The 18,168-nt window shown below is 39.0% G+C and overlaps 1 protein-coding gene across 1 annotated transcript in view; it reads left to right on the forward strand.

Annotated features, from left to right (window-relative positions):
• shank2b (SH3 and multiple ankyrin repeat domains 2b) overlaps positions 1-18,168 on the forward strand; it is a 181,533-nt gene that overhangs the window by 68,917 nt on the left and 94,448 nt on the right. Inside the window, exon 10 of the mRNA XM_083560941.1 lies at positions 5,190-5,256. Within this exon, the coding sequence (XP_083417067.1) occupies positions 5,190-5,256 (67 nt within the window). The remainder of the gene's footprint in view (positions 1-5,189; positions 5,257-18,168) is intronic.

Consider the following 18,168-nt stretch of genomic DNA (forward strand, 5'->3'; position numbering starts at 1 on the left):
TATTTGAGTAATTATTTCCTTTCTGGTAGCTCAAACTATTCTGACTATTTTCCTCAGTTGTTTTTTGTTTTTCGCACCATTCTGTGTAAACTCCAAAGACTACTGTATGTTAAAATGTCAGCAGGTTTTTAAATACTCCAACCAACATTCACACCGACATCCATACCAATGTCCATGCCGGGGTTAAAGTAACAGATCTTCTACTGATTCCTCCTTCTGATGTTTGCTGTGAACTGAAGCTCTTGAGCTGTATCTGCATTATTTTATGCATTCCACTGCCACCACATGATCAGATAATTAGATAACTGCATAAGAGTGGAATTTGACTCTAATAATTTCATCATTATAATAATAATAATAATAATAATAATAATAATAATAATAATAATGTAAAATGACTCATCTGCCCTTTTTAAACTTGTATAAAAGAAATCTTTGACTCAGACTGGTGGAATGCATTAGAAAGGAGAGCAGAATGGATCTTGAATCACTGTTTTTCAAATATATTTCCTTTTCTTGCTGTGAAAGAAGTACTGGGTCAAGGTCAGAAAAGTGATGCAATTATTCAGATTTATATTATTCTAATGTTGGGATCCAGTTCAAGCTCAGAATTAAGTAGTGAAATGTTTCTCAAAGATTTAGCACTAACTCTGGAAGTATGGGGTATGTTCCTACGTAATTTTTTGTTCACGCACAATAACTGTAACACCCATGAATGACACTAAACCAAACCTAGTTCACTTCTGACTGACAGGCATATAGAAAACACCTCCTTCACCATGAAAGGCATATAGACCCCACCTACTTCATTCTGAATGGCAAATAGACTACACCTACTTCACTCTGACAGGCATATAGACCACACCTTACACATTCTGACATGCATATAGACCACACCTACTTCACCCTGACAGGCAAATAGACCACACCTTCTTTACTTTGACTACTAGGTAAATAGACCACACCTACTTCACTTAGACAAACAAATAGGCCACATCTACTTTATTCTGACAGGTCGATAGACTACATCTACTTCTCTTTGACTGACAGGCATATAGACCACACCTCCTTCACCCTGACAGGCATGTAGACAACATTGACCTCACTCTGACTTCCAGGCATATAGACCACAAATGCTTCATTCTGACAGGTAAATAGACCACATCTACTTTATTTTGACAGGTATATAGACCACACCTACATCATCCTGAAAGGCAAATAGACCACATCTACCTCAACCTGTCTGACAGGCATATAGACCACACCTACTTCATTCTGACAGCCATATACTGTAGACCATATTGACTTGACCTTACATGCACAGGGGCCACACTTTCTTCGTTATACCTTACGGGCACAGGGGCCACACCTTTCTCATTGTACCTTAGAGGCAAAGAGGCCACACTTTCTTTTTATACCTTACAGCCACAGAGACCACACCTCCTGCATTGCACCTTACAGGCACAAAGACCACACCTCCTGCATTGCACCTTACAGGCACAAAGACCACACCTCCTGCATTGCACCTTACAGGCACAAAGACCACACCTCCTGCATTGCACCTTACAAGCACAAAGACCACACCTCCTGCATTGCACTTTACAGGCACAAAGACCACACCTCCTGCATTGCACCTTACAGGCACAGGGGCCACACTTTTATATATATTTTTTTTTATACCATACAGTCACAGAGACCACACCACCTGCATACTACCTTAGAGGCACAGATGCCACATCTTCTTCATTGTGCCCCACAGACACAGAGGCCACACTGTTTTTTTTTGTACAACAGCAACAATTCTTTTTTTTGCACCTTAGAGGCACAGAGGCCACTCCTCCTTTATTTTACCTTACAGGCACAGAGGCCACCCCTCCTTTATTGTACCGCAACACCACAGAGGCTACACCCCCTGTGACTGAGAGACACTGAAAAACATGAAGCATGAGAGAGAAAGGCATTTTATTAACATTTTTACTCAGTGTGATCTTTCATTAATAAATTATAGTAATAAACAGAAGCTGTGTGTGTGTATAAGTGTGTAAATGTGTGTAAGACTTTACAGCCTTACACTTGAATAAATATGTACATAATTAAACATTCCAGCTCATAGTTTACATAATGTCTTCATTTCTTTCAAATTATTCCTGTCTCATAGATCATCATCATGCCTGCGAATATTTATCGAGCCTTCTCGTCGTCTTCACTCGAAGCCAAGTCGTTCTCTGTAGCTTAGCTCTGCCGCTGCTGTGTATAGTTTAACGCCCTGTATTATTCATCTCACGCTGCTAAAATTATATTTCACGCCTCAATTGCAGCTTGATTACAGCTCATTTGAGGACAAAGCGCCAGGCCTCCGAACGGATACACTGCATTCTGCCTGGTTAAACAAGACTTCCCCACGGCCAGAAGTAGCTGCCCGCTGTGACCCCAATATCTTCATCCAAATCAGGAAATCATGTCAACACGAATTAATAATTCCCTCAATTACCTCCCAAATGACAAATATTGTTTTAGACCAGGCATGGGAAGTATGGAAGCATGTAATACTTCAGAGTGCATTCTCAATGAAAAGGAACCTCGGAAACTTTCAGTAATAATACTGTTATTTGTGATGTGCCAATTGTTTCCTCAAATTCTATCCCTAGATTGTTATTGGATTATGTAAGAATAAATCCCATTCTGGCTGCAGCTATTTTTAACTAGTTCTTGATGTGGCATCATGTTTGTTTGATTGTAAACATATACTCAAATAGGTCTGTCATAGGCTAGATTGAGATGGTTTGGACATGTGCAGTGGGGGGACATGGGGTATATCGGTAGAAGAATGCTGAGGATGAAGTCACCAGGAAGGAGGAAAAAAGGAAGGCCAAGAAGGAGGTTTATGGATGTGGTGAAGGAAGACATGCAGGTAGTTGGTTTGAAAGAGGCCAGATTTATATGGAGAGGACAGATTTATATGGAGATGGATGATCTGCTGTGGCGACTCCTAATGGGAGCAGCCGAAAAAGAAGAAGAAGAAGAAGAAAAAGAAGATGACTCTAATAGGTCTGTCAACTGAAATACAAAAAAACATTTTGTAGCTACAATCTCCGTAATGACTCTTTTTCCAAGGTAAAGGTACTGCCTACTTGTACATGTACCTTACAGCACAGTCAAATTCTTTCTTCTCATCTCTCAGCGAAGTTAAGAAGCTTGGATCAGTCATTATATAGTGCCCCTGGAGCACAGAGGGTTAAGAGCTTTGCTAGAGGGTCCAAGAGTGGCAGCTTGGTGATACTAAAAGCAGATTTCAGTAACACAGAGCCTTAACCACTTAGATACCACCTCCATTTATGAAGCACTTGTATGGTGAATAGGATGGTTAGAGTGCCTACACCGTATGCATGTTAGGTTCAAAATAAGTGTTCTAAAAGGTTATGGCTACTTTGAGAGAAAAAGAAAAATTATACATGTAATTGCACGATTTGGACAAAAGTTAGTGAACACCTGACCATAAAATTGGTATGTGTTTTTTCAACATCCCATTTCACAATAAATTCCCAATTGCTGTTAAAATACCCACTACAATTCTGAGAAGAAGGAAGAGATTTGTGCTCATTCAGTCACAAGGGTGTTAGTAAAGTCAGGTACTGATGTAGGTGAGAAGGTGAGGAGGCCTGGGGTGCACTCAGTGTTCACATTCATTCCAAAGTCAATGGGGACACTTGACATTTCCAACAATATGTGGTTCTTTTCCTAACTGTTAACACAAAGTTGGAGGCACACAATTGTTCTTTTTTTTTTTTGTCAATATATTGTACGTAAGCGAGGTCTTTGCTAGACTCAAATCGATTAAGGGTGCAGAGTCCTGGGGTGCAGTCAGTGTTCCAATTCATCTGAAAAGGTGTTTAATAGGGTTGAGGTTAGAGCTCTATAGCAGGCCACACAAGATCTTCCACTCCAAACAAGTGAGGCATATCTTCATGGAGCTGGCTTTGTTCATACTTGTGTGCCTCCAAGTTTGTGGTAACAGTCTGGGGAAGAACCACTTTTGGCTCGAAAAGTCAGGTGACTCAATACTTTTGTCTGTATATTAAATTAAATAAATTCTGATTGGTCACAAGGTGTTCCAGTTTCTCAGAATCATGAAAACTATAGCCTAATTAACATGTAGTGAGAAAGCAAAAGAAGAGAGGCTGACGATAACAGATAGCTTGTTTCATCAATGTTCCAAAACATTGAGTATAGACATATAAAACATACAATCTAGCATTCTTTAATAATTAAAAAACAGTATTTTTTGGAAAATTGCTTATAGTTTAAGAGGAATATATAATTTCAAGACATATAGAAATAAAAAATAAGGGGGGGGTGTTAAAGAAATAAAGGTAGTAAGAATAATTCAAGCCTTTTGCACCATTGTCAGTAATTTTATTATAATGGCAAGCAGCTGGCATTTTATTCCTCCCTTCCTCATTCTTATAAGTTTTTAAATGATCCAGGATGTTTCTCCTCCTGGCCAGTAGAGGGCACACTTTCCTGACTTCTAGTTGAACCTCTGACCCCAATATTCTGTTAAGTGCTCATTCCTTGTATGTATTAAATTAGAGTTTTCAGCAGTTGCAAATTCTTTTTCCAGGTTCTTCTTCTAGGTTCTGACGCCTTGTTCGATGCTGTCAACCAACGTTGCTAAAACTTTTTTTTTGTTCATTTGAGCAGTTTTTGCTAGTGGCATGATCAGGTTTTCTTATGTGTTTCTTCTACTATTTTGGGTCCTGCTTTAGTATTTTTAAGAAAGTCTTCCGGTACATGGATCCTGTGTACAGAGAACATTTTAGGATTCCGCTTTTAAGGAAAATGCATTTTTAATATCTTATGTTAAAAAAATCAATTGTATATAATGGCATGATTTGGGTAGGTAAGGTTTAGGAGTAAGATTGTGTATGTTATACATATGTTGTTGCTGCTGTAGTGTTGATTTGCCAATTATTAAAGCAAATTATCATAATTGCTGGTGGTATAAGTGATTTAACAAATGGCCATATTGCAAAACACTTCTAGGGCATTCTAATATGATCAAAATAAATCACTTTCCACCTATAGGAAAAAAGAACCGAACAATAATAGAAAATTGGCTGCTAATGCTCAATCAATAATTATAATGATGATGATGATGATGATCTTTTCCCTTCTTTTGCTTTCTGAAGGTTGCCATCATCGCAGGGAACTTTGAGCTGGCTGAGTTCATAAAGAGCCACAAAGACGACAGCATTGGTAAGTCAGAGCAGCGTGCTTCCTTTAATAAAAACCGTCGCTCAGCTCATAACCTCTGCCTGTCTTTTCGTGTACGAGTCTCACGAAATTACATTTCAAATGAAGCTCCCTCCTGTTTGAGCCATGACTCTCATTTTCCTGCAGGCAGTGGCACAAGTTGAACTTAGGTTGGATAGAGGATGAAGTCTCTTTCTCAAAAAATACATTTTCTAGTAGGTTTATTAAGAGATGGTACTGTACAGAGTTTAGCTGCACTCCAAAAAGTTTCATAACTTCATATTAATGCATAGTGCAATTTACAATCATGGTCCTACACTTGAAAATCCATAATAATTTTACACGACTTACATGAAAGAACATGTTATGGATTTGGCGGAGTTCAAATATTTAGCTCGTCTTAATGGCTTGTTTGTATGAATTCCTACAAATTCACTCTTCGTTGTTTAATTCATTTAAATATCTCTTTGGGTTGTGTGCAGAACTTATGCCAATATTTACTCTAGGAAAGTTTCTTGTATTTAGAGTCGGGTTACGCACACGCATGGTTTCCTTCCCTCACCAAGTACAGATGGTCCCTGAGTTTGATGGTTAGTGATATGACAAAATTGTACAAAAGTTTTGCACAGCAGGAAAATGTAGCGGTGTATACAGTATGTGGTACGATACGTTGGGACGCTGCCACGACGTGCGCATCTCCCGCCTTGAGAGATGACTTACTGTTGCCAGTGTTTGACAGAGTTCAGTTGTCTCGATGTTAGAGGGTGTATTTTTCAGATGTTTTAATGCTACAAAATGCCGTCCACTCGCTGCCACATATATAAATATTGTAAAGTCTATACATTAAAGCAATGTCATTTGCTCTGTTTTGCTAAATCATGTACTGTAATTTGTTAAATTAATAATAAATTACAGTATACTACCCCATAATAACCCAGCCATTAGGGTTGCACAAGCCAGTGCACTCTTAGTGCCGGTCCCAAGCCCGGATAAATGGGGAGGGTTGCGTTAGGAAGGGCATCCTGCGTCAAACATGTGCCAGATCAAATATGTGGATCACAAATCAGAAATTTATACCGAACCTGAGGGAAGAGTACAGTAAGAGTGTAGTGGAGGTGAAGAGAGTTTCTGATAGGGTGATGAAAGTGAAGCTGGAAGTTGAAGGGATGATGATAAATGTCATCAGTGCCTATGCTCCACAAGTGGGTTGTGAGATAGAGGTAAAGAAACATTTCTGGAGTGAGTTAGATGAAGTGGTAGATGGTGTACCTAGGAAAGAAAGATTGGTGATTGGGGCAGACTTTAATGGGCATGTAGGTGAAGGGAACAAAGGTGATGAGAAGGTAATGGGTAGGTATGACTTTAAGGAGAGAAATGTGGAAGGGCAGATGGTGGTAGATTTTGCTAAAAGTATGGAAATGGCAGAGGTGAACACTTATTTTAAGAAGAAGGAGGATCATAGGGTGACGTATAAGAGTGGAGGAAGGTGCACACAGGTGGACTATATTCTATGCAGGAGATGCAACCTGAAGGAGATTGGAGACTGTAAGGTGTTGGCAGGAGACAGTGTAGCTGGACAGCATCGGATGGTGGTCTGTAGGATGGTTTTGGGGATGCCTGAAGAATGGAGAAGGAGTGTTCTGTACTGATCTTTAAGAAAAAGGGAGATGTGCAGACCTGCACTAACTATAGGGGAATAAAGTTGTTTAGTCAGAGTAGTGGAAGCCAGGCTGAGGGAAGAGGTGACCATCTGTGAGCAACAGTATAGTTACATGCAGAGAAAGAGCACCACAGATGCCTTATTTGCTTTGAGAATGTTAATGGAGAAGTATAGAGAAGGTCAGAAGGAATTGCTTTGTGTGTTTGTGGATTTGTGAATGAGAAAGAGGGCAGTGGAGTGGTGCGGTTGCAGGGAGAAGAGGTCGAGAAGGTGGAGGAGTTCAGGTACCTGGGGTCAACAGTGCAAATTAATAAAGAGTGTGTTAGAGAAGTGAAGAAAAGAGTGCAGGCAGGGTGGAGTGGGTGGAGAAGAGAATTTGTGATAGAAGGGTATCTGCAAGAGTGAAAGGGAAAGTTTATAGGACTGTGGTTTGACCTGCGATGTTGAATGGATTAGAGACAGTGGCATTGGATAAAAGACAGTAGGCAGAGCTAGAGGTAGCAGAGCTGAAGATGTTGAGATGTTCATTGGGAGTGAAGCAGATGGACAGGATCAGAAATGAGTTTATTAGAAGGACAGCTCCTGTAGGACTTTTGGGGGGAAAAGTGAGAGAGGCCCGATTAAGAAGGTTTGGACATGTGCAGAGGAGGGACATGGGGTATATCAGTAGGAGAATGCTGAGGATGTAGACCCCAGGAGGAAGGAAAAGAAGAAGGCCAAGAAGGAGGTTTATGGATGTGGTGAGGGAAGTCATGCAGGTAGTTTTAAAAGCGGCAGATGTAGAGGACAGGGGGGGTATGGAGACAGATGATCCGCTGTGGCGACCCCTAATGGGACCAGTCGAAAGAAGGAGAAAAAGAAGATACTATTTTATACTGATGACCATTCTTTAAGACTCATGGGTAGGCTAGGCCGAGTCTCAACTTATGATATGTTCAAGTTACGGTGGCTTTATCTGAACGCATCTCCATCGGATCTCGGAGACTATCTGTATTATAATTAACTGCAAGCCGTGAAAGAGTTGCTACCAAACATTCTGTGGAAGATGTCTCTAAATGTGACCATGTATTATTAACAATCGCTAAACATTAAATATGGTAATATTTGTGATGCTGTTGAAAACATATTCTTGTATTGCTGCTGCTTCTGCCACATTGCATCTCTATTTCTCTCTCAGCCACTTGCTTGTAAAGTTGTTCGCTTGCCAATTGTATTCCTGCTCATCTGAATATGATCCTTCGGATCTAAACGTCCAGTTTCTCACACTCTGTGCAGCACTGAACATGTGCGGTCATGTGTAATTAGCTCAATGTTTATGCTTTAATGAGATGTTAAATAATTACCCACGGATGCGATTTTGCATCCCCCCAACCCGTCGTACATGTAGCAGATGTCAGTGTACGTTTACGAACGATTTAAAGTCATCTGCTGTCCTTTTCTCCTTCCGACGTCCAAAGATGCCTGCTGAGCAATTTATCCCAGAGCGAACATGTTCATTTCGGTTAATAACATGCGTAATCGAGTCCCTCATTATATCTAGAGGAAGTGTAACGAATCAAATTCATCATTAGAGGTCATTAGAAGAGGAGAAATGAGACGGCACTGGATAAACAGCTCTTGAAGGACGTCATCTGAGCACACATGCTGGATGGATATACGCTTATGTGCTCTGCTCTTTATATCAGTTTAGAGAGACATTTTTTTAAATGCTTGGAAAAATAACAACGTATAGGTGCGCTTTTAGCAATAGTATAAGATTATTACAAATCACCTTGTAAAACATGGATTTAATAAACGTGGCTTTGACATGTATGTAGGCTGCACGATGATTGCAGTTATTGGAACATATGCAAGTACAAAAAAATTTAATGTCATCAGCATGCATCAGTGGTAAACTGATAGACTGAGATGAATCTGCAGTTGTGGTTTTTCTGTGTTCTGAAAAAAGAAGAGGAGGTGGCAGAGGAGGAGAATATAGACCTGGTCATAGCTTGAGAAAAAGATGCCAACTTGGGATGCCAGTTTTTGAATAGCGAGCTTGAGATAAACTTATATAAATGTAAGCAGGTGTTCCTTTTAGCACTTTTTGCCTTGTTGTAGCTCTATATCGGGTGATTTAATACATCTTTTCATGTTGCATTTTTATAAAATAATCAGTAGATGTCGACCGATTCATCGGTTTTGTCAATTAATCAGCATCGATAGTTGATTGCTAGAACTATCGGCTAGCGGCAAAAATCCATACCGATAGTTTGTTTGATGGATCGGCTAAGAAGGTCCGTTTTCGTTACAAGAGCGGCCCCTAGAGGTAAAATCCTGACCCCAGCCGCTGTTTGTTTTTACATGTGTGACTACGTGCTGCACGGAGAGCGCGCTATTATATTTATTATTTATAACGTATTAATTATATAATGGGGAGTGGTGGCTCCAGCGGTTAAGGCGCTGGGTTACCGATCGGAAGGTCGGGGTTCAAGCCCCGGTATCGCCAAGCTGCCACTCTTGGGCCCTTGAGCAAGGCCCTTAACCCTCTATGCTCCGAGGGTCCCTTACGAGGGAAATATCAAGGTCCGTGACGTCGGAGTGACGTGGGGCCGCCTTCCCGTGGGCTCACACCTGCAGGAGGGACCGTAAGGGACGGTGCTGTGAGGATTGGGCAGCAGTCGAAGGCGGGGGCCTGCTTAGACTGCTGCCCCCACGACCCGAATTACGGATAAGCGGGAGAAAATGAATGAATGAATGAACAATTATATAATGTTATATAAGGAGTGTTTGTTTTTAAATCCTGTATACATTTAAAAAAACGATCGGTTGATTCATCGGTTCTCAGCAAGTAGGATCCATCCTAGCTATCAGTATCGGTAAAATCCAATAATGGCGACCTTTAATAATCAGTAGACACCAGTAGTAAACATTTTTTGTCAGAAAATTTTCACAGGCTCTATTTGGTTGCAAGGTTGTGACAATGCCCATCCTTGAACCTCTCTCATTGTACAATGTAGGACCACTGTTTAGAAACCACAACTGAAGAAATGTGAATAATTGTTTTACATTGGCCAATTGGTACCATGTATACCAGGCATCACAAGTTATTTGGCCTATAATTACTGTTAATATACAACAATGTGCAAAAGTCCTAGGGCACCCCCAGCTTTTGCAAAAGTATGATTTTACGAATGTTAAATTATGTGATCTTTGGTATTTTGAATGGAATGATGTCATTGAAAGTTGACATAACAATAATTATTATTTGTTAGGTTTATGAGAGATATGTTCTAGTTATTGCTTGAGTGTAAGTGGATATCACAAAAAATACTTGCCACTGTAGACTATAGAAACTATACTAAAGCTGCATACAAATTTTCTGTATTTTCTGGTTGTATTTGACTAAAGAGACTAAGGAATAATTATGTATAGTCATAAATCCTTTGCAGAAAACTAATCGTGACTAAAATACTTTTGCAGAGAACTGTATATCTAATAAACACCTTTATTAAAATGTTTTTAAAAGTGGATATGTAGGATTTCTTAAGATAGAAATGGAATGTAAAAATTATTTTAAACCTCAATAATTTCCGGATAGCCTTTTGACTGAGATTTGCTTCATCATCATAATGTATACAGTGTTTGTAAAATCATGAGGTGACTTTTTTAGCATTAGACTGCATCAAATGTTGGCAAGTCAAAACTTTAAATTTGACTGGTCTGAATGAGATGTGATACTGACACGAATAATAAAAAAGATTTTAGCTACTATATTCCACAGAAAGGCCATTTTGTGTTGTGATAGTTTGTGATTAACATTCAGCTAGTTTGCGTTTTCATGCTAGCTGTTATTCGATTATTTAAACTGAAGCTAGTTTCCTTTGTGTTAAGACCAAGAACTTTACCTCAGAATCAGTGTTTGATCTGAAAAACACCCGTCTTTACATTCGTTAGTGATTGTTTCTATGAGAAAACGCCATACTTTTACCACCTTCGTTACCACCCTGTAGCATATATTGTTAACACGATGTCTGTTGCCCATATAGGTGTTTCCGGATGATCATATAGCTTAGTGTGAGCCTACATCTAGTGCAAGAGAGAGAGAAGCGCTCAGTGGATTTGACCTACATACGTACGATGTAGAACATTTCAGAAGAAGGCACTCACACACATGAATGCACACACACAATATACACAATTGACTATTTAATTTACACTTACTTGTAAATTTAATCACACATATTTAGTGCAAAATCAGCTTTCGTATCCGAACACAGTTAAAAATGGTCACATGCTTAATATTTTTTTCTTTTTCTCCCTTTCTCTGTCAGCTGTCCTGGTTTTTCTCACTATCCCTCTCACGATACTTCTCACATGTAACACTTGTGCTTGCTGTTTGCTTGCATAACCTGATTTATAAATGGCATCACTGGTCACTTTGCTGGCTTAATTGTGTTGCCTTTAGGGAAAACAAGACTAGCTGAATCCTAGGAAACAGAGTTTTTGCCAGGTTATAAACAAATTGTTAAATAAAATGGCACACCACTTGTTATCGGTGTTATTTAAGTACTGTACATTCACGTTAGCTCATTTTAGTTCATTTTTAAGATTTTTCCTTCCAGAGTTGGCTGTAGCTGCAGAATTATACTATGATTTATTATTCTTGTTTTTATTATTATTATTAGTGTGTTGTCATTATTTGAATATATACAGAGTTATTCATAATTAATAATATTTAACCGCTGCACATACCGTTCCATGCATAAGTATTCCCACCCTGTGAATCTCTTAATCTTAAGAGATTAAGAATATTAGTTATATGGACAAAAGTTTTACGACAATTTTGGACACCTGACTTTTCTAGCCATATACGGTTCATCTCTAAACGGTTACCAGAAAATTGGAGGCACACCATTTTTAAGGTTGAGCTAACACTAAATTTTTTCTTCAAATTCAATAAAAAATGTTTTATATCTTTTAACAATAGGCAGGGTCTCAAAGCAGCTTTACAGAAATAAAGCAGTTATTCAAATTGTTTGCAAAAATATATATGTTTAGTGCCTATACTGGAAGTTTGTTAATTATAATTTTATGTTTATCCCTAATAATATTCATAGTACATATACATCTGTAAATTACTGTTTATAGTCCCATATTACCATTTTATTTAACTTATGTAAATCATGTAACACTGTATATCCTGCACTTGCTGTTACTGCACTCTGGTTAGACCCAGACTGCATTTCGTTGCCTTGTACTTGTACATGTGTAATGACAATAAAGTTGAATCTAATCTAATAAGAGAGCCAGTGGTGGCTGTGGCAAGGAAAAACTTCCTGACATGGTATAAGGAAGAAACTTTTCAGAAAAAACAAATTTAAAATGGAAACCCATTATCATCTGGGTGGAACCAAACGCCCATTTATTACAGTTCAATCATTGTTATAGAGCTCTGACCTCAACCCCACTGAACACCTTTGGGATGAATTGGAACGGTGACTGCACCCCAGGCCTTCCACCTCATGTAGTACATCAGTACCTGACTTTACTAACACAAAGCACACTTAAGAACCTAGAGGAATGTCTTCCTAGAAGAGTGAAGGTCAGAGCTAATGGGGGCTAAATGCAGAATGGGTTGTTCAGAAAACATATGCAAATCTAGGAATCAGGTATCCACAAACCCAAATTTTGTAAAATTTTAAATGCATATAAATCCAACAAAAAAGGTTGAATACTTGTGTAATGACATCTGTTTTGTTCTTTTTTTTTTTTTTACTTTTGTAAAAACTTTTATTTGATACCCACCCCCTCCCTGCCCACTATTTCAACATTAGGAGCTAATTTGTGTATTTTAAGTTAGCATGGCTGTCTTGATAGTACTTTACTTTGTCCTTTAAAGCGCTGAAATATAATGTTGGGTTTTGAAACCGTTTGATCACATGGCTTACACCTTCAACACAAATCCTAGTGCTAACATCAACAGTAATAGCAGAGTCAATGCTTTTTCCAGTTCTCTCTTTATCTCTAAACCTTTCCATATGACTATATACTCATACACTTAAACTTCTAATGTTCAAGTTGAATGATTCGTCCCTCAAGCGATCGATCATTTCTGCAGGAGCTCACAGCAAATACAGGACTAATACTTGCAAGATTGACAGCAAATGCTATAAACCTAATAAGCAAGCAGAGCAGGTGTGTAGAGTCACTTTCATTTCGCGTAAACAATACGACGCTAATGGAGAAAGGAAGAAAGGGGTTTGGGATTTCACATTACAGTATCCAATTAAGTTTAAGTGCAATTAACGATCCATTGACTCGGCCAATAACGAGTAGAAAAGAGATCCTGGCGTGCAAAAAACATCAATAATTCCAAAATCGAAAAGTTTCTCCTCAAGATGCACCAATTCGTAAACAGTACATTTGTATCTATGAAATGCTGCTGTACTCCTAAAAACTTTCCCATGCTCAGGGTCATCCTAAGACCCTGTACATCCTGAACATCCTATAAGCATATTAATTGCTCATCTTTACTCATCTACACCTGTAAATCCCACTATTTGTTTTTTTTTCACCCAGAAGAGGATATTTCCTCTTTATGAACAGGTTTCTTGCAAGGTTTCTTTCCTTGCCACGCTTGTCTCAACAGGGATTTATGCTGCTACACCACAGAATCAAGCGAATCCTCTCATTAAAACCCGCACCTCTGAGTCCAAGGCTCCATCCTAGTGGAAGCGACGCAAGAAACAACCGACCCTGTATACTTCGCAACATGGCAATGCATTTCGAACAAGCGACGCAGCATAATAATAACTCCTGACTTCCTGTATATGGCAGATTTGCGTGTATATGAAGCCCCTTTAGTGTCGCTCTGCGGTTGCCATAGTTTCCAGCCCTGTGTGATAATTGGCTTAAGGAATGTGAAATCAACATGATGCTCATGCATGCCATTCTGAGTCTTCTAGACTCCATGTTATACCATGTTAATGAACTCCATTAAATGAATAACAGAATTAAAATGAGAAAAAGACCTGATGGATGGAAAGATTGGATGGATTTCTTAAAGGCTTATAATACTCATTATTATCTCATTTTACATAAAAAAAAATCTTGATGGCTTTAGTAAAAAAAAGTTAGTAGGGTAGTTAAGTTTAATCCTGTGTTTCGGATGTTTTAATGAGTATATGGATGGAGATAGCGGAAAGAGTCTGCTGCGTTACTTTGATCCGTTCATGGATTTGCAGATGAAAAGCTTTTAATTGGGTAAAAACGAGTGTTAACCTGCTCAGGGCTGAGGGTCGGATTAGTCGATCATCAAATAAATACTTAATGCATTCTGATTTTTCTTTTTAATAATATGAACTCTTGCTGCTTTTATAAACTAAAATGATTTGATCCATGATGGATATAATACACAACTTACTATAAAATAAAGCTGGATGATTAATATATATATGGTATGGTATTGTTAGCCAACAGTAACAGTAAGAGTGTAGTGAAGGTAAAGAAAGTTTCTGATAGGGTGATGAACATAAAGCTGAGAACAGAGTGGAGAAGGATGATCTGGTGTGGCGACCCCTAATGGGAGCAGCCGAAAGAAAAAGAAGAACATACAAATAAATAGTTTTAAAATAATATATTGTGATTTCTGGATTTTTTTTTTTTAGATTATGTCTCTCACAGTGAACATGCACCTACGATGACAATTTCAGACCCCTCCATGATTTCTAAGTGGGAGAACTTGCAAAATAGCAGGGTGTTCAAATACTTATTTTTCTCACTGTATATATATATATATATATATATATATACAACAGAAGAAGGTTTAAGAGGATTATACTATATTATATTATATTATATTATATTATATTATATATACAAGACTACAAACCTCAAATCACACACTCACACCAGCTATGTACAGTAATTCATTTATATTTTGTGAACTATACACTCTGCTTGCTCACACTTTTCAAAAAGCCTCCTTATTGCTGTGTTAGTTTTTCTAGTTTTGATTCATGTTCCATATCCCTGCTTTCCCCAAGTCAATTTTTTTTTATCACATAACCTGTATATTCTGGACTTCTTCTGCTTTGTCGGATTTGTCGTGTGGTCTTACATTACATGAAAGAGTAGCTTCTATAGCTTGTATACACAGATCAGGCATAACATTATGAGCGGTGAAATGAATAACACTGATTATCTCTTCATCGTGGCATCTGTTAGTGTGTAGGATGTATTAAGCAGCAAGTCAACATTTTGTCCTCGAAGTTGACGTGTTAAAAGCAGGAAAAATGGGCGAGCGTAAGGATTTGAGTGAGTTTGACGAGGGCCAAATTGTGATGTCTAGACGACTGGGTCAGAGCATCTCCAAAACTGCAGCTCTTGTGGGATTTTCCAGGTCTGCAGTGGTCTGTATCTATCAAAAGTGCTCCAAGGAAGGAACAGTGGTGAACCAGCCAAGGCTCATTGATCACGTGGGGAGCGAAGTCTTGCCCGTGTGATCCGATCCAACAGACGAGCTCCTGTAGCTCCCATTATTGAAGAAGTTTATGCTGGATGGGTCAGAACAGTTTTAGGAGCAAAAGAAGGACCAACACAATATTAGGCTGGTGGTCATAGTGTGATGCCTGATTAGTGTATGTTTTCTTTGTTTCTGGAGTCACAGTTTGGTGTCTGGCAAATTTCGGAACTGTGCATTAATGGCTAAATATAAATAGGCTGTCGGCATGACATCACAGCCTGGCACAGATTTTCAAATGGAAGAAGGCCTTTCTCAATCTCTACCATGTTTTTTTTCCATTCTCCTCTTAAAAAAAAGAAAGGAGCTACAGAGAGGGGGAGGAATAGAGAGAGAGAGGGAGAGGGAGGGAGAGGGAGGGAGAGAGAGAGAGAGAGAGAGAGAGAGAGAGAGAGAGATTGTGAATTGCTAGCGTGAAAGGACAGCCCACATACATGGAGAATTCACAACCAGGCAACTTGCGCTGACTAATTTAGACATCCATCCACGGGTTGCCTAGCAACACTTGGGGCTTGTTTCACGTTTTTTTCCGATTCTTGCACGTACAGCTGTTCGAACTGGGAGGCGAGAGGGTTAAAATTCTCCCGGAGACCTTTTCACACAGCCGCACGTTCCGTTGTTGCATCGCTCCTCAGCTGATTGCATCAGTGTGCAATCGACTTCTCATCACACCGTCGCGTGGACTGGTGACGAGGCGAACTTTAGCGAACTTCGGAGTTCATGCACTTCGACGACTTCTCCTAATTTGAGGAGGAATCTAGAACGTTCTCCTCGATGATCCTGAAACATGGCTCAGATCCCTGAGCATGTGTCTGTTACTGTTGAAGATTTAATACAAAAGGATGGAGAGAGAGAGAGAGAGAGAGAGAGAGAGAGAGAGAGAGAGAGAGAGAGAGAGAGAGAGGTGAAAGATAACAGGGAAGAAAGAGAGAAAGAAGATCAGGATAAAAGAGAGAGAAGTGAGAAAGAGTGACAGCAGAGAGATAATAGGAGAAAGCGAGAGATAACAAGGAGAGAGGGGGATAATAAAAGAGAGAGATTGGGTGAGAGTATGAGAGAGAGAGAAGAGATAGATAAAAGAAGAGAGAGAGTGCGATGTGAGAGAGTGATAACATGGAAAAGATAGAGATAAGAAAAAAACGAGAAAGGGGAGAGGGGGATAATAAAAGACAGAACAGAGAGAGAGGGATAAGAGAAGAAAGAGAAAACAGGGAAGAGAGAGCAAGAGAATATATAATATTAAAAAATAGTGAAAATAGTGATACAACAAAAAGTGAGAGAGAGAACAGAAAAAAAAGAGAGAGTCAGAAAGAGTGACAGGAGAACGCAAGAAATAACAGGAAAGTGAAAGGGAGAGGGGGATAATGAAAGAGAAAAAATAGAGAGAGAGAGGTAGACAAACAGAGAGAGATAGAGATAGAGAGAAATAACAGGAAAAAAGAAGTAACAGGGGAGAAAGAGAGCAGGGAAACAGAGAGAGAGATGAGGGAGGAGAAAAGGAGAGATAGAGTCAGTGCAAGAATGATATGTATTAACAGAGAAGGTGGAAAGAAAGGGACAAGAAAAAAAGAGGGAACGTATGCTTGAAAAAGAAAGACAATGAAGAGTAATGTAAAAAAGAATGGCGGTATAGGAATGAAAAAGAGATGGAAAGAGAGAAGAAGACAACAATGAATGGAAAGTGAAAAAAAAGATAGAGAGAATAAATGGAGAAAAGTATGACCATAAAGGAAAAGAAATAAACAATGATGAAATTATGGGAAACAAGTAGTGAAGAAAGAAGATGGAAGGATAGAATGAGAAAGAAAGGAGGATGTTGAAATGGGAAGATGGAAAATTTTAATGAGAACTAGTGGAAAAGTGAGTGAAAACAAAGAGTGACAGGCAGATAGAGAGAAAGGAGGAAAGAATGAGGGGTTGGTAGAGAAAGACGACTGGGGATAAAGTAAAAAAAGGTAATAAAAAAGACAAGAAGGAGAAGAGAGGATGGTGGGAGAATAGAAGAAGAAAGAAATGGGAAAGAAAAAGAGAATACAGGTAGGAGGTAGAAGGTGATGGAAAGAGAAGAAAAGAGAAAAGGAAGGAAGGAAAAGAATGTGAGATGAGAGTGATTTTAGAGATGCGGAATGAAAGAGAGGTGAAGCAGAGAAAAAGAAAAAAACAAAGGGAAGGAGAACGATAGAGGAAGGAGAGGTTAAAGCAAGAAAGAGAGAAAGAAAGAAAGAAAGAAAGAAAGAAAGAAAGAAAGAAAGAAAGAAAGAAAGAAAGAAAGAAGAGTAGAAACAAAAGAGAATGAGTGAAAGAGACAGAGGGAGAGGAGGAACCGATGGATGGATACACAGAAAAGGAGAATAAGAGAAAGGAGGTGAGGCGATGGAAAGAAGTAACAAAAGGAGAAATGAAGCAGAAGTAGAGGGGATGTTCAGAGATGCAGAAAGAGAGAAAGAGGTGACACAGCAAGAGGACAAAAAAACAGGGATAGAAAAAGAAGGAAAAAGGACAAACGATGTTAAGCAAGAACAAAAAAGAGTGGAAAGGAAGGAGAGGCAGAGAGAAGAACAATGACGAAAAATTAAACAGTGAAGTGAAAAAAAGGAAAGAGGAGAAGAGGGTGAAGATAGGACAAAGGACAGATGATGTTAAAAAAGAACACACGGCGCAAAGGAAGAGAGAAAAATAGAGAGGGTGAGAAAGAGAGAAAGACAAGTAGAAAAGTAGAGGAATGAGAACAGAGCAAGAGGTGAAGAGGAAA

Source organism: Silurus aristotelis (genome assembly GCF_946808225.1).
Source record: "Silurus aristotelis genome assembly, chromosome: 14".
NCBI classification, from domain to species: domain Eukaryota; kingdom Metazoa; phylum Chordata; class Actinopteri; order Siluriformes; family Siluridae; genus Silurus; species Silurus aristotelis.